The sequence below is a fragment of the Psittacula echo genome, assembly GCF_963264785.1.
Source record: "Psittacula echo genome assembly, chromosome: 5".
Classification (NCBI taxonomy): domain Eukaryota; kingdom Metazoa; phylum Chordata; class Aves; order Psittaciformes; family Psittacidae; genus Psittacula; species Psittacula echo.
This window is the reverse complement of record NC_137739.1, coordinates 47,943,019-47,966,077: the sequence shown is the minus strand read 5'-3', so window position 1 is coordinate 47,966,077 and position 23,059 is coordinate 47,943,019. Positions and strand designations below refer to the sequence as shown.

General features: G+C 38.3%; 1 protein-coding gene across 1 annotated transcript in view; it reads left to right on the top strand.

Moving 5' to 3' along the window:
• The first annotated feature begins 7,077 nt into the window (after nucleotides 1-7,077).
• PRKD1 (protein kinase D1) overlaps nucleotides 7,078-23,059 on the top strand; it is a 140,568-nt gene continuing 124,586 nt past the window's right edge. The window contains exon 1 of the mRNA XM_080619139.1: nucleotides 7,078-7,559. Coding sequence (XP_080475265.1) covers nucleotides 7,371-7,559 — 189 coding nt within the window. The 5' untranslated portion in view covers nucleotides 7,078-7,370. The remainder of the gene's footprint in view (nucleotides 7,560-23,059) is intronic.

Here is a 23,059-nt window from a genome sequence, read left to right as displayed (position 1 = left end):
GTACTCCTTTGCAATAAATTCCTTTCCTGTGAATCTTCCCTCTTTCCATTTTTATCTTCCTCTTACAGGTTCCTTGGGATCCTCTGCACCATTCTGTTCCTTCATCTTCTTCCCTTCTGTGTAAAATACTAGGTTCTGTCCTAATGGTATTCTTAGCTCTAGCTTTTCAGTTTCATGCAGGGAAACCAAAGCAGCAGCAGCAACCAACTCCTGTAAACATTAAAAGATCAATGACAATTTAGGGAAGAAATCTATTGATGCCTTGTTCCTATGGGCTGTCTCAACTCATTCAATCATTACAAGTAAGGAAACACACAAAAGAATAAAGGAGCAGTGTTTATCAATTTTCTTTCCACCTATTGTCTCAATAATCCTACCCACATATTACCTGGGAATGTATGCGGTTTTAGTAGTCATGCAGCAATCATTAAATAATTTAGGTTAACCATCATTCAACTTATTCAAATTATATTGCACACCAAATTTTGTGGATACAAATATCAAACCACATAAAAGTATGGTAAGAAGTAGTGGGACTAACTAGTCTGACAAGCTCAGCTAACATCTTTTTACACATCAGAGCCGAAAGTCAGTAGTCATTTCAGAAATACCTAGCTCCTAGATAAACTTCTAGCTCAATTTTAAAACTGCCTGTAAACCTGTATCCATATTATCAGACATTGCTTAGAAGAGAAATAAGACTCCACTACCCTTATTTACCCTTGAGCACGCTGTATGTTGTCTACTTTTACTCCATAAGCTTTGGATGATAAGCTTAAACTGTTGATGGACAGTTAACAGCTTATACCTCTTTCTTCAAGCTGTATCTGCTCACAGAAATAGTATGACACCCGTTCCTAGAGGTCAAAATCATGCAAAATTACAACATACATATCTGATTCTGCACGGGCAGCACTCTCATTCCCAGGATCTGGATTATTTTTGAACTGCCAAAGAATTTCAGTGGCAATGAGGCCTGGACAGCAGCCACAAAAACGTTAGTGTTAAGTAACAATATAACAGGTTCCTGATGTGTAAAAGAACAAAGCTTGTAAATTGGTTATGCTTGTATATATTAATAAGTGAACAGTACTTGAAGAACTTTGATATAACAAAAACCACTAAACACTAAACATTGAACTAAAATATAGTATAACTAGTTTTCAGTAGTGTACATATTTGACTAACTGAAATACCAATATAGTTTCAAGAAAATTACCAAAATGCAACAAACCCACTGGCTGCTTGCTGAAAATTATCCCCAGCTAAATGGTGAAAATCATGCAATCGTTTCTGAAGAGGAAACAGCTGTTATATACTATCACAAGTTTGACTCTCCAATCCAGAAATATCAGGTCACTGCAGCCAAGAATTCTGTAGAATTGTATGTCAGTGACATTCAGAAGACTGCTTAATGTCTAAGACTCATAGACTCTGTCCTACGTAGGCAATAAAAAAAGCGTCCTTCAGACAGAAAATACTACTCAGAAATCATCTAAGAAGCAGCATTAAGAAATTTCTGCATAAAATCTCTGCTGTGCTTTCATTTAAGATACACTGACTATCTCATTTACAGTATCTTCAGAATGGGAAGCATGTCTCTTAGAGAGGAGTTTTAAGCAGCAACGGCTGACTTATTCCGTAAGTACCATGCTCATAAGAACCAGAGAGCTGGTGAGGACAATCTGCACAAATATGCACAAACAATGCCAAGATACTCATGCTTATCTGAATACATCAGTTATTATATTATCAAGCCATAACAAACATCCTCAAAGCATACTCTGGGATAAATGGAGCCTGTCCTATCCCAAAATTTTTCAAGTATAGCAAGGTCAGTTTGAGGCACAGAGGAAAAAAAAAAAAACACCAAAAAACCTCTTCCCTTGCAAATGACCACAGTTTTTGCTCAATTAAAAGAAACAGAACATACTCTTTTCTGACCCAAGGGAGCTTTATACTGCAAATCTTCAGATCCTATTTTAATGTTAATCCACCTTGTATGTCCATGGTCAGTTTACCCAGAGACAGGCTAACATAGGCAGTAAACAGTTTTTCCAGTCTAAATCAGATTTCAACTTCCACTCCCAATATATTAAAAAACAAACAAACAAAAAAAAAATCCAGATCTTTTTTGTGATCCATTTATTAAAAAAAAAACCAAAACAAAACAAAGTACATGGAGTTGTCTCATATTTTCAAACTTCAGTTTTGGAATTTTAAGCTTAATGTTCTTAAATGCTTTGTCCTAATTATTTAAAACATATAGCAGAAAATTGTGGAAGATAATATTTCAAAACTTTCCTTTTATAATTGCTGAGGCAGTTTCAACAATTGGAGATTTTTTTCTTAAATACAAAACAACAAACAAAAATTAGGAGATTCACTGACAATGTTCACATAAATCATTTAGTTCTTAAAATGCTAAAATTTTCTTGTGGAAGTAAGTAGCTCATCTGAATACCTCTAACCAGTCCTACAGTTAACATCTGCTTCTTCTCTCCAAATAAATATCCAGGATCGTGTGTGCAAAACATTTTGCCAGTATTTCAGATATCAGCTTCATTTAGCTCACCAGTTCAGTCCCTAACCCAGTTATCGATCCCAGATCCAGCGACATTTACATTTCCAACTATTGTATCCTACTTTCCATTACAGTCTGAAAGTTTCTTCCCAATTTTCACTCCATTGTATTTACCAGTCTTTTTTCTTTCTTCTTTGCTTATTTTTCTTTCAGTGTTCTGCTTTGAACCAAAGAATTTCCTTCCCAACAGTGTCTGCTTCAGGAGAGGAGTTCTGGGAGCATACAGTCCACTTAAAACATCATTTAAGCATCTGAAAGCAGCAGAAAGAAAAAAATGGTTTCACTTTTGTAGACCCGTCTTTAATAAAGCATGTTTTGCTGCTAAGTAAGAATGCAAATCCCACAGTCTGCATTCAACTGTAGAAACAACAGAAGTTCACATATTCTTAACATAAACAGGTTTAGCTGAAATTTCAGTACTAAGTCTATATAAAGAATATGTAAACTACTTCTAGACTCAAGAGCTCCTTGTAAAATTTGAGGTTTCTGCTCAGGTTTGTTAGTTGGAATACATAATAGATTATCTGCATTTCGCAGTTCATAACACAATGAAAAGTAACTTCCGGAAATATTGATCCACTGCAATCAGAAAGATATATTGGATAACGCTGTCATCCATAATGCCTTTTTTGCAAACAGGTGGCGAGCACAATAATGTTGGTAATAACAATGAAATAAATAAACACAGTAGGGGGAAAAGAAGTCATAGAGTATGTAGGTAATTTTTCAAATAGTGTCTGATAAACCTAGAGTATCAGGTTATTTAAATATCTCACTAAAGCAATAAGAAAATGATAAATAGTTACCTTTGAAGATTAGCAGACTGGTGAGACTGGAAGATTCAGAGTAGAAAAAACATATTTAGGGCATTACTGATGTGTGAAAGTAGCCTAGAACAATAAAAAAAATTGAACACTGGAAGACAAAAGTGAAATCAGTATCAGATCAAATCAGCACCGATTTGTTGTTAAAAGACAAATCATGCCAAACCAATAAAATTTCCTCCTGTAACAGAGCATAAGCAATAGGTGAGATGTATTTTAACTGATGAGGCTTTTGACAGTCTCATAAACCATTTCTGAGAAAACAGCAAATCAAGCCAGGAAGAATATATTATAAAGTGGACACAAAACTAGCTGGGTAATAACACCCAAAGAGTACGGGTGTGATGGAATTCCATGGGTCTGTACTTTATTCAATCCTTTACTAATGACTTGAATAATGTCTATACCTTTTAAACTTGTGGATTACATAGAATGGATACAGACTGCAAATGCCATAGAAGCACTTGTGATTTGAATTCAAATGATCTTGGCAAATTGGTGTAACAGCCTGGAAAAACAGGACAGGCTTCTGTACAGATATATGCAATATAGGATGCTTGTGCAGGAATAGTCAACTTCAGACATACAAAAATAGGAACAAAATAATTACTTACCAGGAAGAGAAATGCACCTTATAATGCACTGTGCTCTGGATGAAAGTCAATATGCCATGAAGATGGACTGTTTGAACAAACGGCATTGGGATGCCTGATCAAAGCAGTAAGCCTTAGAGGTGTCTGTGGTTCAGGAATGTATGAGATGAAGGAAGTAGAAACATTTTAGTGACAGGATGCAAAAATAGAATAGAATTCTATCTATGCAACTTGGTCAGCTGAAAGAAAAGAAGAAAGATAACAGTTCCAGAAGGGCATCTAAGTGGAGGGTCAAGTATACACTCCATGAGAATATACAGAGATGACTATTCACCTCACACTGTAGTAATAGAGAGCAATTAGAAGCAACATTACAGCAACTGTGTTTCAGGGGCAACTGGGAGAGGTTCTTACAATGTGATGCTGCAGTGACATCCTCTGCTGACAGTCCCCTTCCTGTATATAGCTAGATGCATAAACTGTGTAGTCATTAGCAGCAAACTCATTTTTTCCCCTGCTAGTTCATTTGGCAGTTCAAGTGCTGCTTAATTGATCTGTACAGGTGCAGTGAAACTTAAACTTCCAGCGGTTTTTCCAACTGTGCATGTACAGATTGGCTAAACCAGGCACATACACACTGTATCAGGTCACAGGGAAGAAAACAGACTGCTGTGGAGTCTCTTCCCCTCCCTGGCATCAGTGCAATAATTCTCTCATCTAGAAGGATCATGAAAGAGATGACATTTCAGGCAGTACAACAGGCCAGGTTGTATTCAAGATCATACCATGTGATTTCACTGAATCCTTTTATAAAATAGCATTTGTGCACGACTGGCTGACACAGCAGTGAAGACATCCTGTCTTCATCTATTCCATTTACAAAGGTATTCAACATGGCCAATACACTAACCGAACAATTCAGCAACCTACAATTTCATAAACATTCTGTAATCTTTCTTTTTGAAGAAAAACTTCAAAACTTTTGTGCCTTGTCTGCACAGAGAATGTGGATCTGTGGGTGAGTCTCAGCCTATGAGCTCTACGACTAGATTTCACATAGGTGAGAAAACCAAGGGTTATGTAATTCTTGATGTTGCTTCTGCTACCTCTCCTCTTTGGTTCTTTTAAGAATAGCAAAAGAGCTGTAACACAGTGTATAGTAGCTAAGGTCATATACAACTGCCATTTTTCCACTCTTTCCTTTGAAAGCAAATGTCATTATGTGACTCATCTTGTGAAAGAGTCAACTATGTGACCCTGTAATTAAATATGGTGAAGACAGGAGAGAGAGGGACAACTCACCACCCCTACTGTCATCAGAGCCACATTTGCTTTTGCCACATTGATCTTAAGAAGCACTCCGAGTAGTCAATTACACTTATGACACTTTATTAAATTCAAGGATCACCTGAATGATGAAGCAAGGCCGCAGCATCTTTTAGCATGCTTCTTTCAACAGGGAAAAGTAGGGACTACAGTACTCACTGCTCCACTATACACTGTGGCTCTGGCCTTGCATTTGAACTTACAACAAGCATTCAGGGATGGCACATGGACCTCAAACACCCTTCCTGCCACAGGTTCACACATGGAACATAGTGTTCTCCTACAGACAAGACTCCTGTATAGAAAAGCTGGGAAGCTTTCAGTAGTTATAATGCCCCAGCATTACCTTAGCATATACCTAGAGGTATAAACTCCAAATACATGCTCCAAAATATCCAAGCACCAAAATATCTAGTATATGGGATCTGTTAGGAACTGCCCATCACAACACCAACCTGTATAACCAGGGTACGCTACTATACTGAAACTGATTTAGTCCTAAGGAAATACTGCAGACAACAACAAAATTAATTTTCAACAGCAAAGCCAGAATATATTGATGATAGTAATTATTACTCTTCATGTGAAAAGAAAAAGTCTAAGTGGGACTAGTAATCATTCCATTCCTGAGTGCTAACATTTTCAGCAGATTTGGTAGTCTGTAGAAGATGCAGATTAAAATGCAACAATTTCAAAAGAAAATTCACGAAAGAACAAACATTCAAAATTATACAGACAGTAAGCTGTGTGTGCGCAAATCACTGGTGGGAAACAAGCTGACAATAATAAAATGGGTCCTAATAAGACAGCTGATCAAAAAGAAACAACGCTGCAGCTGTACATTTGGTCAAAAAAGCAGTTTGTAAGGAAACAGGTCATGTATTTGATCAACCACTGTACTTGCAAACATACATTTAATACTGCCATCCTTACAGGTGTTACATATCCAGCTTAAAAGTTTCTCCATTGATACCTGGAATATTTACAGCTCCAATGCCTTCATAGACCTCCAAGTGGAGATTAGGAATGGATTTACACTAGACGTTGCCTGCCATCGGTGCTGCTTGTGCAAATGAATGGGGCTTGCACTGATTCTGATGGTGGGAAGAGTAACTCATCCTGGGTCTAGGTGGCAGGGAGCTCCTCCTTAGTACGGACCGTACGTGAAACTGGAAGCTGGTTTAGGGAAGAGAGGGGTGCAAGTTGTGCTTTCCTCCTTTCCCCAGCACCTATGGCGGCTGCTGGCGCAGTCGGCACCGTGTCGACCGGGGCTGCCGGCCGAGGCCAGGCGGCGAAGCCAGTGCCAGGCCGGAGCTCCTGCTCCTCTAACGCTTCTTTCCTTTCCCGGAGGCAGCTGCCCCCCACCCCGCCCGGGAGAGACCACCGTGCTGCCTGCCAGCGAACGACAAGCAGAGCTCTCCTTCGGCTCTGTGTCCACCTGCGGCCCGGGAGGGCGGGCGCAGAAGACCGGGAGGGGTGGAATGCAGGCGGCTTTGAGGTACTGTCCAACGAGAGGTACCGGGTGAGCAGGTACTCTCCCCAGCACCACAACTCACGGACTGGGCCGGATGGGCAGACCGGTGACGGCTGAGGCGCAGCTTCGCCGCAGGGGCACAAGCCACCTGGGGCCCGCGACGCCGAGTTCAGCGCTTGCCGCCTGTCGCGACGCGGCCGCCGTGTGGTGGCGGAGCGGCGCGGCCCGTCCCAGCTGGGCGGCGGGCCCGTCCCGGCGGAGGGCGCGGCCCGTCCCGCCTCCGCGCTGCGCACAGCGCCAACAGCCGGAGCGGCGGCAGCACCACCTCGGCGGCGCTGGGCCGGGCTCCCCCTCGCCGCCTTTTCCTGTCTGCATCTTCTCCGGTCCTCCGCACCCCCCCCCCCCGCCATTTTCATCCGGGAGGAGCTCGGCAGGACTTCCCTGAAACTTCCCGGGAGCACGCGCCCGGCGCCTCCGGGGCGGTCGCGAACTTTCCGTCGTGGTGCCCGCCTCTCCTTCTCCGTCCCTGGCTCCTCGGCTCCGGTGGCGGCTCCGGAGGGAAGTTTTCGATGAGCGCTCCTCCGCTGATCCGGCCGCCCAGCCCGCTGCCGCCGCCGGGGGCTACTGCCGGCGGCGGCGTCGCCTTCCATCTGCAGATCGGGCTGAGCCGAGAGCCGGTGCTGCTGCTGCAGGACTCCTCGGGGGACTTCAGCCTCGCCCATGTCCGGGAAATGGCTTGCTCCATCGTCGACCAGAAGGTAAGAAGCAGTCCCCTCCAGTCAAGCCCCTTCCCGCTGGGTCCCGCTGGTGGGCTGTGAACTTTCCTTTCTCTGGCCTCCCGGCTCCGGGGCTAACGAGAACGATGGCAACTTTCCTGCGCCTCCCTCCCCTTCTCTGCGGCCGGCCCCGCTCCCTCACCCGGCCCTGCTTTGCCTCTGTCGTCCCCCCCGGGTGCCGAGGACGCTCCGTGCGGGATGCTCGTATGCGAGCTTAACTTTTACTCTGTTGGCAGCGGATGCAGTTAACTGTGCTAATAGCTGTTATTAAAAGCAGCCCCCAGCCGGATCTATCTGCCCGCTTTTTAATGCTGCGGAAGGAGGGGGGAGGCAGGAACCTGTCAGCTGTGGTGGCAGCGCGGCGCCCTGGGGCAGTTGGCGCCTTGTCCCGGCCTCTGCTGGGAGAGGAAACTTTCCACTGAAAGAAAAAAAAAAAAAAAAAAGGCAAACAGCAACAAGGAAAAACAGCCCCGAGAGCCCAGGATTCACAGCGCCGCGCTCCGCACGCCTTGCCCCCACACGGGCGGCCCGGCAGGCCCCGCAATGTCCCGGTCCTGCCTGCCCGGGGGCCGGGACCAAGCTGGGGGAGCGGGATCGGCGGGGCCGCTGGCGCTGGGTGTCGGACTGGGAGCTGGCAGGTGGCTGCAGGGCTGGAGTGGGATGACTCCGTTCTGGCTGGCAGCCGCTGTGGGTGGCGACGGGTCGCTCGGCGGGGCGAGGAAAGGAGGGGGGCCCAGGGAGGAAAGGTGGCCCCGCCTGCCGGGCTGGCACTCGCCCTGCTGCCTCGGAACGGTAGCATCGCTGGGCACAGCTCACCGGGACTCCAGTAAAATTCGCGCAACACGCTAAAACACATCTGGCTTACCGGGGGACCTCCGCTGACTTGATCCTTTTCCGATTTCTGTGTGTTTAACAATCATGTGGTGTACTGAAATAAAGTTTTACTTCACTAGTATTTGCTGTGTGAAACACCCACATTAAAGTATTATAGTGTTTGCCAAGGATAAAAAAGCAAACCCCTAAACTGATAAAGTATTCAGGAAGGTTATAACTGGAAAAACTTGAGCTTTTACCCTTTTGTTTTCACCAAGGTAAAATGATTTCAGGTAGCGAATTTAATTTTTTAAGAAATTGTTAGCTTTGCCTTAACGTCTGTTTGTAGAGTCCCATCGATGTGATCTTCACTAAATAGGGTATTTTTTTTTCTAAGAGTAACTTATGAAGTGTTTTCCAAAAAAATATGAAATATGCATCTTAATTTCTAAATTCTGGTTTTTTTTCTTAGTTTAAGAAATGGTTATCTGCTTTATTAAATTGAATTCTGAAGCAAGGTGTGCCCTTTTGTTTAATGTCACCATATTTGCTTTTCAAAGCTAGGCCAAAACTTGTTACTTAGTCACATAGTTGTCAGAAATACTTTTTAATATTTCGCCATTCCTAATTGTGCTAGCAGTAATGGAAGCATTAAGATTGTTGCATGCATTGTTTATGTTTTTGTGCTTGAGTAGTTAATTAATTTCATAGGTTTACTATAAACTTGATTTTAATCACAATTGCCAAACAATGTACAATTGCCTGAAGAAAATTAAATGTGCTGGCTCATGCTCAAAGAGTCAGACTTACTTGATCAAGTACTGACATACCAATTTTGAGCACTTTCAATTTGTTGCATTTTCCTGACTACATAAAAGGGAGCATCATTTAGCTGCTTCTCTACAGAGCGTGCTTGAATGAGGAACTTTATTCTAGCTGCAGTTTCTCAGAGCCCAGATGCCTGCTTTTCCAAGGCTGTTGGGAAGGAAGTGGCTCATGAAAGGGAAAGCTGGAAGAAAGATAGGCTTTGGGTTTCTTTTTTGTTTGTGTTTTTTATTTTTTTTTTTTTTTTATTTTTTTTGTTTGTTTTTGTTGGGGCTTTTCTGTTGTGTGTATGGTTTTTGTTTTTTTTTTTTTTTTTTTTATTTGGCTTTTTTTGTTTTTTTTTCTTCCTCATCAAGTGGTGGGCTCTACCTTCTCCACTTTGCAGATAAATTTGTATGTTATGTAGTCCTCAGAATCTCTGTTTTAAGCTTAAACCTGCAAGTATGTCTGTGTGGGTGACTTCACTAACACGTCGTTTCACTTACCATGATGGGATAGTTGGCATACACAAAGTTACTCAGACTGCCAGATACCCTCTTTTAAAAAAAATTGTGTGTTACTAGACCTGTTACAAGGCAACTGTTCAGTAGTTATTCCACAGTAACTTCCTGTGTGTTACAGGTACATGATTTTCTCTTTTTCTGTAATGTTTTTTAAGCACTGCTTACTCTTGATTTTATGAGAAAGGTGTATTTGCATATCGCATCAAGCAGAAGACGATACTGTAAAGAATATTTTATTGAAGTCTCACACTACTTTCAAATTTCCTTGGGTCTATAAAGTAGTGGCCTACCAGGTAACAATTTTGTACCCAAGTCTCCACTTAAAAGAGTGCGCAGTGAACAGTATATAAGGATGAGACAGTAGGATTTTGTTTTTCTCTGTGGCTGTTGTATTAGACTGCAAAAATTAACTCTCTCTGTGGTGAGCTGTTAAATATTTTAAGTGGTCCTCCTGTACACAACTTTATTTTTAGCGTTGTGCTGAATTCTCTTCAATATCAGTGTCAGATCATCTGTTCATAGCCTTTTCTATGATAATGTGGGTATATCTGATTCAAGATATTTAGGACCTTTATTCAGCATGGGTTTATACACCAACCTAATTTAGTGCTAAATTTATGATAAATTGGACTAAGCTTTCAAGGTGTGCAGAATGGAGCCTCAGGAGGCTGTTAATGTAGAGAGGATGTGTGTATATACATATAAACCAACCATATTTCTATATTTTTATATATGGCTTTATGTGTAAAAGTAATATACACATGCACACGCATATATGAAACTGTTATTGCTATGTATAATTTAGAAATCTGTATTAAAATATAAATGTACATTTGCATATTTTTACCCTAGTGGACTTTAAACAGCATCTGAAGTGCAACGGTTAGGTTTTCTAATTTTAGGAGAGAGTATAATTCTATTAATAATGTATTGTATATGATGTGAAAAATTGAATGAGTGAAGTCTGTCTTTTTCTTCATTGAAAAAGAAGCATTGTTTCAGGATTTGTATCCTGAGACAGCTGTATGGAAAGTTTCTTAACAAACCTGAAGATGAAATGGTACATACCAATTTCAGGCATAAATTCACACACATTTAAATCTGTTAAGAACTGTTCTGAAGACAACAAAATTTGTTTCGTTTGAGTTTGTGCATTTTGTTTGTCTCAGAACCAATGACATAAAACCCCTGAGACTTGATCATGTGGGGTTGGTTTTTCTGCAGTTGAATTGGAATTTTAGTATTTAAATGTTGTGGTTGACAAGAAATGAGGATCAACTGCAAAATGTGTGTCAGTGTTTGACTTCTAGGCTGACTCCCCCACAAGAACAGTGTGAGGATATTGTAAAATACGGTCTTTGTTTTCTCAAGATAAATGGTTTTAATTATTGCCCTTTTTGGTTTAGCTGCACACAATAGAATCACTTCTTCAGGGCAAAAGTGTCATGCAAAGCACACTATGTAGGGGCATGGCATATTTTTACTTGTCTGGCATTATGTTAACAAAGACTTTGTACTAGCAAAAGACAGGGAAGGGGAAAGTAGTTATTTATTTTTTATGTTTGTCTGAAAATATAAATAATTTGTCATCGCTGTACTTAACATAGGGTGCTTTGGGCTACTGCTGTGGCATTGCCAGGTTTTGAAAACTTTGAGTTCTCAAGTAAATATATGCTGCAGTGTTATTTGACTTGAGAATGTGGGGTTTATAAAATAGTGCTTAGGACAGACTTTAAGAGCATATGTTGATTAGGCCTTCAGCATTTGAAGTAGGAAGTTGAGAGGAATAGGAAACACACATAAAATTTGGTCTGCTCAGGGTGTGTATAGTTCAGACTGATTTCTAAAATTACTGTTGTAAATGGTTCACTGGTTTGGATAATTCTGAAATTTCACAGTAGGAAAGGGGAAAAGAAAAATAATAAAGTAGGCCATGTCAGGAAGAGGAAAGGACAGAAAGGAAAGTAATAAAAGGGTGGTTCAAGTGACATACTGCAGCTGGAATACTGTGCTGAGATTCGGCTTTATGTAAGATATTCAGTGTTAAATTAGGAGAACTGTCGCAAATCAAACCCAGAGCCTTTTTAAAGTATTCTGAGAATTGGACCAAACACGTTCAGGAACAGGTATGCATCCCCTTGCACTTCCGGCTGTCCTTGGTAAGGGAAGTCTAACTTATTTCTAAATAAATAAAATGGGAAAACAAAAATAAGCTTAGTTTTGTTTTCTCAGGCTGGAATCTCTAAACTTGTGGTCTGAGTGAAGAAAGGAGCTTTTCTAAAGGTTGGCAGGAAAATAAGCTTAACCTTCTTTGCAAAGGTTTCAGGCAGCTACAGAAAACATATGGGGTTTGTTTATATGGATGATGTATTCCTCCTCTCTCCCTGCTCCAAATCTACAAATTCTCCTAAAATAAACAAAAGCCTGGTGGTAATGAAATCATTTCCTTTGGCGTGGGGTAGGGACTCAGGGTAAATAGTATACTAGAAAGAAAAACTTACAGCCTCGGGGTAAACAGAGACACTGTGGCAGGTTTTCACCATGCTGCCCAAAACTCACATACCTTCAGTCAAGCACACGGATGTAGAGATTTCATATATTCACTATGTTTTTGGCTGTAGCCACAGTCTTCGTATGTTCTGGTAAAGTTAGTACAGATGTGCTGTTCATCTGTTAAAAGTTACATTCTCATGGAGTCTTTAACTGGTGTACACTGGTAACAAAATATTTTAACTTTTTTCTCTGAAGTAAGTCTTTTCTTGCACTGAATTCTTCCTTCTGCCTGTATTGTGAAAACACCTAGTTGTTAAATTGCATTTGAGGAATGCGAGGTGCCTCGTCATTACACATATAAACATGTTCCAAAGTGAATACTTTTATAATTATCTCACTCTTATAAACTCAAGTGAGAGTTTTGATGTTTACTGTTTAATCTTTTTATTGACTTTACATTTATTATTCTGTACCCTGGAAACTGTAAGTCAGTGTGTGTAACATTAGTTTGTAGATAAGTTAAAATTACTTTTGGAGCATGTGTGATTAAACACTAGATAAAACATAATTTTGATGAAAGTCAGTTAGTATGAATTTGTTTAAAGAAACCATGAGGTTTTTTAAGAAATGTTAACTTTGTTACCTGTCCTGTCAGTGATCCAGATGAGGAAAATGAATCTAACGTCACAAACTTATGTAAAGCATTTGAGAAATCCTTTGCCAAAGAGTGAAGGCTATTGAATGAATTCTCGTAGAATAAGAAATAAGGTGGAGCTTTGGATGGAGGGGGCAGGCTTGTAACCAAAGTAGTTGACTTTTTAATTTTTAAAGGAATTATGAAAGGAGTCGTGTGTTAGTTCTACTTGTGTTTCCTCCAGGAAAATGTAATTTCCATAATGATGAAAAAAAGTATAAGATGAATAAGCTTATGAAATGCTTCTCCCATTGCTGTTGAGATGCAGCTCTGTTGCCAGAGAAAGCATGGATTTTGTTAATGAAGTTTCAGCATTTCCCAGACTCTGCATATATGGGCATGGTATGACACGTGCTTGGTGAATTTGCATAGTCAGGGGTTCTGACTATGCATCTGATACAAGACTTTTATTTGTGCATAAACCACACAAATGACCTGAAGGTGTGTCAGGTTTACTGCTTGTATGCAGGTGATCTGTACTGTGGATTAGGTGTAAAACACATGGCATATGTTAAATCACTGTATGGATTTGTGCAGACTTTGTCCACAAGTATTTTCCCATGATTTCTGGAAATCCTGACAACCGTGGAAAACTATTTGTTGCTCTTACCTAGACTTTTTCCTTCTTTTTTTTATGTTTGGAGAAATCTGGCTGTATGGTTACCATGTGTGTTTATACTGTGGTTACCTGCAAGGATACAAGCACAATGCTTGAAGTACTTTTGGTTTCTTATCTTCACTGTATTTTGTGTATGAAACTATTGCAATGAAAACCTTTGCCAAATGTATGCTTGCTTTTTCCTTACTGCTTCTATGATAACAGTTCCACATCTGTGGAATTTTAAAGAGTTGTCTATGCGAAATTAAAAACTACAACTAATAAAGACAAACTAAGAACATTGAGACAAATTCTGTCTCAAGTAATTTGTGATAAGCACATGGCATTGTTTGTAGGTTTGGGTTGTTTTTTTTTTAATTACTTCCGTAAAATGCTACAGGCCATCTCTGACTTCTTGACTTTGCCCTCTAGTTGGCATCAGACAGGTTTATGTTGATATTATGTAATATGGCTGCAGTTATGCAGATGCAGTTAAATATATAAATAAAATAAAATGTGTGCCTTTAGTCAATGCTAGCAGTTGACTATTTGGCTCTTGCTGCTAGGAGGAGGACTTCTTGTTCAGCTGATCTTCTGGAGCCACTATATGCTTCTTGCATATAGTAGTCAAATTGTCAGTTTCAGGATGGATTTGGAATCTGCTTTAGGATGTGCTCCAATGAAATACTTGTTTTGTTTTTCAATGTCAGAGAGCAGTGTCTCTTTCACAGGGTTGGTCATAGAGATCTCCTAGAAAGGCTGCCTGAATTTTGTTGTATTCTTTCGTTAACCTGAAAGAATGTGAATTATGTAAGAATTAAAAGAAAAAAAAAATCCCCATTTTGTTGAGATATCTTTTACTTCACTTTGACAGTGATTTTGTTTTCGTATGTTACATTCATTGTGCTTTACTGCTTCATGAGAGGGGACTTTTTATGCAATGCCTTTCTATGCCTGGCTGGTAGGGCACTCACTTGGGTAAGCTTGGGTGCCCAGCTTGGATTTCTCTATGCCCTGGACATCACCTTTGTTTACATTCTCCTGGCTTTTGGCATCCCTGTGAATATCCAGGGTTTTACAGACCAAACCAGATTCCTTTCACAATTTAAAAATTTAAATTTAAAAAAAATTCTTCTTCCTCATGCAAGATTTCTGATACTGCCGGATAATTTCTTGCTTTGGAGGATTTTTCTTTCCTTTCAAATATTTCTATCCATGTAACAATTTAACATGATGACAGGCTTGATGTCACTCAAAAACTGTGTGTAAGATTAAAATAACTTGCACATATCTGTCTTTGAACTTTTGAAGTATAAAACTTTTAAGTATGCGCTTCAAGTCAGCTGCTTCATGAAGTGGATCTTTTGCTTTTGCAATCCTCTTCTAGTTTTATCTGCTGGAAAAATATGTGAAGGGTAGAAAGGTGGTGTAATGTATCACGCTATAACGTAGAAGTAATAGTGTAGACATTACAGTGACACATGCATAAAGATAAAAAGTTATACATAAATTTCAGTGTATATTGCTGTTGTTTACTTCCTCTTCCTCCATGTATTTGTGGGTTCCTTTTGTTTGTTCCTTGCAATTCTGTTTTCTTCTTCAGCTGAAGGAAACTTGATCAAGACATAAGCTTTCACTTCTCCCACCATGCAACGTGTACGTTATTGGGATTGTCTTTCTTACATAGCTATAGCCTGCTGTGTGTGCCTCTTCTGCAGTCAGAGCTATCTCAGAAACACTGTTACATCATTACAGCTAGAACATAGCAGGTTATTCTGATCAAAATATATCAGATATCAAATCTTACTCTTTTAAAGAAAAAACAAGACACATGAATGTACTTCATCTAATCTGAATCGGTTGTTTCCTAAGAGAAGAAGAGAGGCATTTAGAGGCTTTTATTAGTGGTCAGCATAAAAAAAGTCTTTCCAGTGTAATTTTAAGCACAAGGTATACAAAGAGAATCTGCAAACCATGACCACAGTTGCCAGCTCTAAACTTCTGTCTTGTACACCCTAAAAGAACCATATCTGAACATGTTGTGTGCAGTCTGAAAGCATGTTCTGTTTTCTTCTGTCATAAAAAAAAAAAAAGTCAACCTTGAGAAATATTCTGCCTCCCCCCCCAAGTGTTAGAAATAGTTTTTGTTAGCGTCTTGTCAGTTGCAAAAGCACAGACAAGACACAGCTGGGACGGGGAGCAACATTCTGGCTATAAGGCAATTTGCCTAAAAGATGCTTATCCTTAAACCCAGCAACTTTCATCTTGCCTTATCTTTTTTCCTACCACATGAGAAATCCGTTTACATAAAAATAGAAATCAGTAATGTATGCGGACTATAATGGTAAAGTGTAACATGGTCTCCCTCTTTGCAGCACCATATGTTCTTACATAATGTGTAGATGCTAGGCAAGGGTCTGTACTGGGACTGAAACAGTCCTGGAAGCCCCAGAGATCCTTGGGCCACAGTTACGTGATTTAAACTGTTTTAAATTGTGGGTTTGATCTGTGGGATGAGTGCCTGTGGAGTGAAAGAAACCTCACTGATAAGGAGGCCAGTATGAGTTATTGACACTTTTTCAGTCTAGCTGTAATAGTTTTCCCATTTTATTATGAAGTTCAGTCCCCTTCTGCATCAGCTTTAAAGGTTTGAATTACAGGTTTGCTGTCTGTTTACATGATACGACTGTAGATGTGCTGACTATGCTGTCTAATGTTGTAAGTGCTGATCTTACCTGTCTGAGGATTTTAGATTGCTGCCTAAAATCAACTACATCTGGGAAAATGTGAAAATTGTACTTTCAGATAGTTGCAGTATATGTGAACTTATGTGTTTGTTCTGATACGTTTATATACCTACCTCTAAAAAGAAGGAATGCAGCAAAATATGTAGAATATGAGTAGGTGTCTGTCTAGTTCCAAACCCAAATAGTTTTCACTGCATTTGTTTCCCAAAGTGTTGGCTGGCCTACACAAAAAAATGGCAGTGGAAATTGAAACAAGAGTCGTGTCTCTGTGCTTATGAGGAGTTGGGGATGTTAAATTAGTGTTTTCATCTTCATTTCCCAAGGAAAACTAAGCTTTGCTGTTTATATGTACCCCTCTCATATGTAACTGTGTATGCTGGCCTGTTTGTCCCTAGAAGCTCAAGTCACCATAGCAGAAAGACTTCAGGTAACTATCTAACAGATTGTTAGGCAGAAAATACAGTAAAATGAAACAATTTGGAAAACAAGTACATCTAGAAACGTATCTCTAATAGATCTTTGATCTGCTTATGATCATGCTTTTTTGTTTTCATGCCATGTGAACTTGACCCAGACAGTGACACATTTTTCAAATCTACAAACAAATGCCAGTGTCTTACTTTAAATTATTAATGTAGGTTAAATGATTGTCCACTGTTAACCTCCTCTTTCTTTATTTCATTTGATTTATTTTGTTTGGCACAGAGCCAAGGAGGTTTGGGCCACATCTTAAACTACATGGAGTGGTAACTCAGCGTTAAACCCAGCAGTTTATCAGCAGTATCTTTGAAGAAAACTAAGAAATCCATCTTAGGTTGTGGGCAGAAACACAGAAGTTCTTCATGGAAACCTATAGTTAGCAAAACCCACCACCTCTTTCAGTATGAATTAAATGCCTCAAATCTTATGGATTAGAAATAAAAAACAGCGTTATGTAGGGGAGGGGCCTGATGAATTATCGTTGTGTAATGGTGAAGGGTCAGTACAAAGTTGAAAGGAAGTAATCGTAAAATTAAGTCACACACCCATCTGCTGTGAAGGTTGCTTTAAGTGCAGCAATGTAATTTTTCAAGGAAGGAAGACTAGAGAAGCGACGTGATCAGGACATTTGACATAACTGTCTTCTCAGTGAGGACGTGTGCTTGTTGAAGACATTCAGCAGGAAAAAAATACGCATCATTTAGACCCCGCCTTACTGTTAGTGCTTAGAGGGAAGGCCAAGGTGACACCAAAGCTAAAGTTAGTGTTGTATTAATTCTTGATTTTCTTCTTCCTCCACCTTTGCTCATTTTTCCTGTGCTTCTTAAGAGGCTTTTATCAAATGGTCTCACTATGTAATTTAGGCATCTAAAGTTAGTATTCTGGATTGATTGACAGCTGTTGAGTAAACTAAGGGTATCAGTCTGAGCTGAAATTTGGCTGCTGATTTTTTTCTGTATATCTTAATGTGATGTGCATTCACATAATTTTATGTGCAATGTTTGTTTAAATTTAAATTTAAGAACGTTGACAACATTTTGGTAACATTCTAAATACCGTTTCATACTGCAGCCACATAATACTGTTAAATGCCTTTGTTTACCCAGAAGTAAATGCTTTATGTTGTTACAAAAGTAGCAAAAGTTCGGCAAGTTTCAGTTTTTGAAGTATAGCATAGTTAAGAGAATAAGGATGAAATCCCTTTTGAAGACTGAAGTATGAAACAAGTATTTCCAAACTTTTAAAACTACTGAAAATCAGACCTGTTTGTTCAAAGGTGGCCTAAAACCCCAAAATTTTATATGGTCATTTTAAAAGGTCAGGAAATGTCTGCTTCCTTATTTGAGAGGTAAATGATAATCAATATGTAAAAACTTGCTAGAATGTATTTGGAGATACCTCAGGAAAAGATCTGAATGAAGAAAAAACCTTCATGAATCTCTCTAAAATATTATCTCATCCATTCCTGATGAGTGAAGTTGCACTGTTTACCTTTAATTTAGGAAGCATTTTTTGTTCCTATTAAATCAATTCCACCATTTCTCCTCCCTCCCCTTTTTAGCAGTACGAAAGGGAGGTTCTGAAAAGGACCAAAGTCATTGTATAACAAGAGAGAAGCTTCACAAAGGGCAAGTCAGAGCTTAATTTCCATCTCTTGAGTAGGAGTGTATAAAAATTGTTCACTAGTGTGGCTTGATCATTATTTCCTTCTTTTCACAACATGTTTCAATCGAAAAAGAATGTTGAATGATGCTTGCCATGTTGATATCATGCTTATATGTGTACAGATAAACAAAAGGACAAGAGTTTACAAAAAAATCTTGAGAGTAAACCTCATGATAATTACAAATATATTTGTAAAGATTAATAACTATTCAAATTATTTTAATCCTCCTGAATTAGATGATCAACTAGCTCTGCAACAATTTGAAAAGACATTAAATTAGAATAATCTTTTTTTTTTTTATTCTTTCTCTAGATGTATGAAGAATTGCTTATATGTGTGAATATAGCATTATGAGAGAACTTTTGCTTTCTGTACACATACATTATTTTGTTTGTACTGAGGAAATAATCCTTTTTATTAGAATTATAAACATTAAAACTTTGAAATTTGCATCTTCAGGTGTACTGAAAGGCATTTCTATGCTGGCTGTACAAAATTTGGTATTAAGGGACACGGAAAATACAGAATCTGGGAAATGCTATTTTATCACTTCTCTGAATCCTGCAGGCCATGGATGCCACTGAACAAGTCACTTCCTTCCCTAACATACTAGTTTCCATTTCTGAATGGCATATTGATGCTGTGAAGGACTTAAACATGAAAAAAGTAGCTTCTTGACTAATTTTAATACAATTGTTTATTCTGTGTAAAATATGTAAGAATTTCAAATGTAGAATAGTGGGGTTTTTTGATGAATCTTGAAATTTACAATGCAAAGGTGTGTACTCAACTAGAAATACTAACAAATACTCATGTAATGTATCCTCAGAATGTTTCTACAATGTTAGGATATGGTGATTATTAGTACATAGACGTGTGCTAGTTGCAAATAACAATTAAAGGATTGTAATGAATTATAGTAATATTAAGTACAATGTATATTGAGGATTGGTTTGAAATTGTATAAGAAGTTTGTATGGATTGTAAAATGTTGCTAGGTATCTTTATGATGATAAAAGTCTTGTTAGAACTCTGTGAATTCTTGGGTCAAATACTCGTATTTTATGAGCCAATTCTACAGTTGGGTCTGTATTTATTATAGTTTCTTCTGGTACAAAGAAGTTGGTCTTCATGACAGTATATTTCTGACTTGTAATTTCTTAGTATTCTTCTTCAGTAAGTTCCAGACATACACTGTGGAAGGGACTACTTCTTAATGCACTTATTTTGTAAAGATAGAAAAATGTAACTAAAATGAGAATTCAAAGTGAATGTCAGCGAAGTATATCTTACCCCTTTCAAGAAAAGAGGAATCATCTCTTGTATTATTAATTATTTTATGTGTAGAGCCTTTGAAATGCCTGTTACTGAATGGTTTTGAAACTTTTTCTTTGCTTTGTTGTCTCTGAATATGAATATAAAAATTTGCATTTCAGATGTTTCTCAGTATAAAAATGCCAGTTTGCAGGAAAAATCAAAGTGCTTTCATATAACTTTTTTTTTTTTTTTTTTGGAAACATTTTAACGTCTAATTTTATTTTTTATGTAGAAAACTAGGTGGATTTTGTTTGTTGGGGTTTTCTGTTTGTTTATTGTTTTTTGTTGTCTTTAGCTGTTGGTACCCTGGGAATTTCTGTAGTTTTCTGGAATGAGAGATAGCTTTCAAATTAGCAGAGTAAAATGTCACCGAAGTTTTTGTAGTGAAAAATACAGGAACATCAACATAAGGGTAGGTGACCTCCTTTCCTTTTGATCTTCAGTGAAACTTTCTGTTTTGAAGCATATGATAGGGAATATTTTATTGAAGGCTTTATATTCCAAATGTTTTGTTCATGAAACAAGGAGTTTGCTATGTCTTCCATAAGCAAGCAGCAGTAAGAATAGAAATGATGATCTGTGATGCTATCACATTGCCAAGGAAGTACATTAGCAGTTAACACCTCACTGGAAAATTATTTTTAATAGCCAGTTGTTACCATATACGTACCGTTGTCATATTCATCAGAAAGATGCTGCTGTAAACTCTTGATATGGTTGACTCTGCTTTTTAGACCCATACACCGTTAGTTTTCTAACTTGGAGCTGTCTAATTAATTTGAATTCAGCATTGACCCTGCTTTAAAGAGCAGCTTAGACTAGATAAATCTCACAAGCTCTCTTCCAACCTGCCTGATTCTGCAGCTACAAGGGATAAAAATTGTAAAAAGAAAAACAAACCCAAAGTTTTTTCTATTATTAAGATTTACCTTTTCTACTTAGCAGTCTGTATTTTTGTGCAATAAAATATTTGAAGTTTACTACTCCTTTGCAATTTCTTAGGTGGCAGTATTGGGAAACACACCTTGCAGATTCATACTGAAATCTGTGTTATCTATTTTATATTGAATTTCCATCAAATTGCAAATAGTTGCAGTTTCCCATGTGGTTTATTATGCCTTTTTTTTTTTTCCTTTGGAAGTAAAATACCATTTTTCCATAGTATTTTATGGATTTATATATTTTTAGAATAATTTATGGTGTTTTGTTTTTTTGGGTTTTTTTTGTTTTGTTTTGTTTGGGGTTTTGTTTTGTTTTTTAATTATCTTTTAAATGTCCAGGGAAAGGTTAAAAATAAAGTTGTTAAGTTACTTACATCTTCATGCTTGGGTTTACTATGAAGATAGATAAGAAGGAAAAAAGTTAAAAAGAAATTATGTTCTTCAGTTATTTGTAAAAATAATACAATTTCCTGAGGTACTCTAGTGTTCTCTACTGCATACAATTTTTCATGGTATTTGAGAGTTCAAAAGCAAGGGATTTTCAAGTTCATTCAGTCAGAGTTTCTGTTTAACTGTATATAGAGATATTTAATCTGGACAGTGTTTTCATCTGACTCAAACATAATTCAGTTTCTCATTATTTCATATAATACAGATTAGAATAATTATGAAGTATGTAAATGTTTGGGTTTCAGAACACTTAGTTTTTCTTTTGAAGTCAGCATTATGTATGTAGAACTTAAGCATGTATTTAACTTTCCCCCTGTCAGTTATCTGATCCAGCTCATTGCACAGCTGCTCTGAAAGGTCAGCAGGAGAATGGGAACAAATGATGGGTGGATGGAGTGGACACTATTGAAAGAAACTAGATCTTGGTTTTCTGAATCTAAGAATTTATATGTTGGTTGTTCTGTCATCTCTGCCCTGCTTCCTTTTTTTCCTGCTATTGTCTGGGTTCTCTTATGTTTCATGGAAGACTAGATATATCATAGAGAACTTACATTTTTTCAAGGAGATGAGCATCTGGGTAGAGCAATGAACCAAGTAACCTGACTGAAGGTAGGCTGCCTCAGGGCTTGGGCTTTTGTTAGGTTGCAGATAATTCATAAGGGAGATGGTCACTTCAGTGGCATAGAAAATTTTACATCAGAATTTACAAACAATTGTGAAGGTAACTGCATTGGAAGTCAAGCTTTATTAATTAGTAAATTAATTGGATGTAAATCATTGTGAATCCTTAGATTCTCTTTTTAATTTGCCGCAGCAGACAGAATTACAGGAGCTGTTCATAGATTCCCTAGTTATATATAAATTCTTGAAGATTGATAAAATATTAACTAATTTAGGAAAGCTCATTATTTATTCTAAATATGTTTCATCACACTGTCTCTTCTAGCATCTCAGGATCTGGGCTAACTGGTATTAGCTAACAGATCCTAACCAGCATTGTTCTTATGTGAGCAAGATCACTTTTCTTGCTTCTTCTCATGATAGATTGGTGTGTTGGCATCTTTTTGTATTGTTCCAATATGCAGTTGTAGAACACAGTTTGGGGGGGTTTTTTGTTTTTTTGTTTGTTGGCTTTCTTTGTTGTTTGGTTTCTTTTTTCTTCAAAAGAAGAGACCCCCTTAAAACTGTGCTACAAAGTATCATCTTTGAGATTCATAATGGCAGGTTTAAATGAAGATATATAAAGGAGAGACAGGCATCTAAACAAGAGTTTTCAGAAAATGAAAAAACCTGACAATCTTTAGACGCTTTCTTCCTACATGTATATGTACAACCTCACCTGCTCCAGAAAAACATTGTTAGATTGGATTACAGCTCACTTCACAGCATGTCTTTATGCTTTGTGTAGTAAACTGATAGATTTTTATTTTGTGCAGTGTTATTTATATATGGGGACAAGTTTGTATAAGTATTTGTTAATTGCATTATACATTTGGTCTACTATGGATATTGTACAAAAACCCCACTAAGCATACTAATGACAGTACTCTCTAAAACATCTTCAATTGAGGTAAAAAATGGTACATAAGATGAGCAAAATACATTATATTAAGACATGATTGCTAAAAGAAATTGGCAATAACTTGCCATTCTCCTATTTTAACTGCATAATATTGCTTTATGCAGACTGGCTAAAAGGTTGTTATAAAGAGAACAAGGGCCAGGGTATAGTTAAAATTCATCTGGGAAACATTTTGGAATGTTTTGAAAGTAACTTACCACTGATGTTATTTGTGCATTGTAAAAGCTGCATTAAAATAGGTTTCTTCTATGCTAGACTTGGATTCGCTTCCAGCTTCAGATGCTAGTGGGTGCTATACCTGTGTTCTTATAGACCTGGTGATATAGGCTGTACTTGAAGAGGTCGCTTGCGCACCTTGGAGCACACACACTGA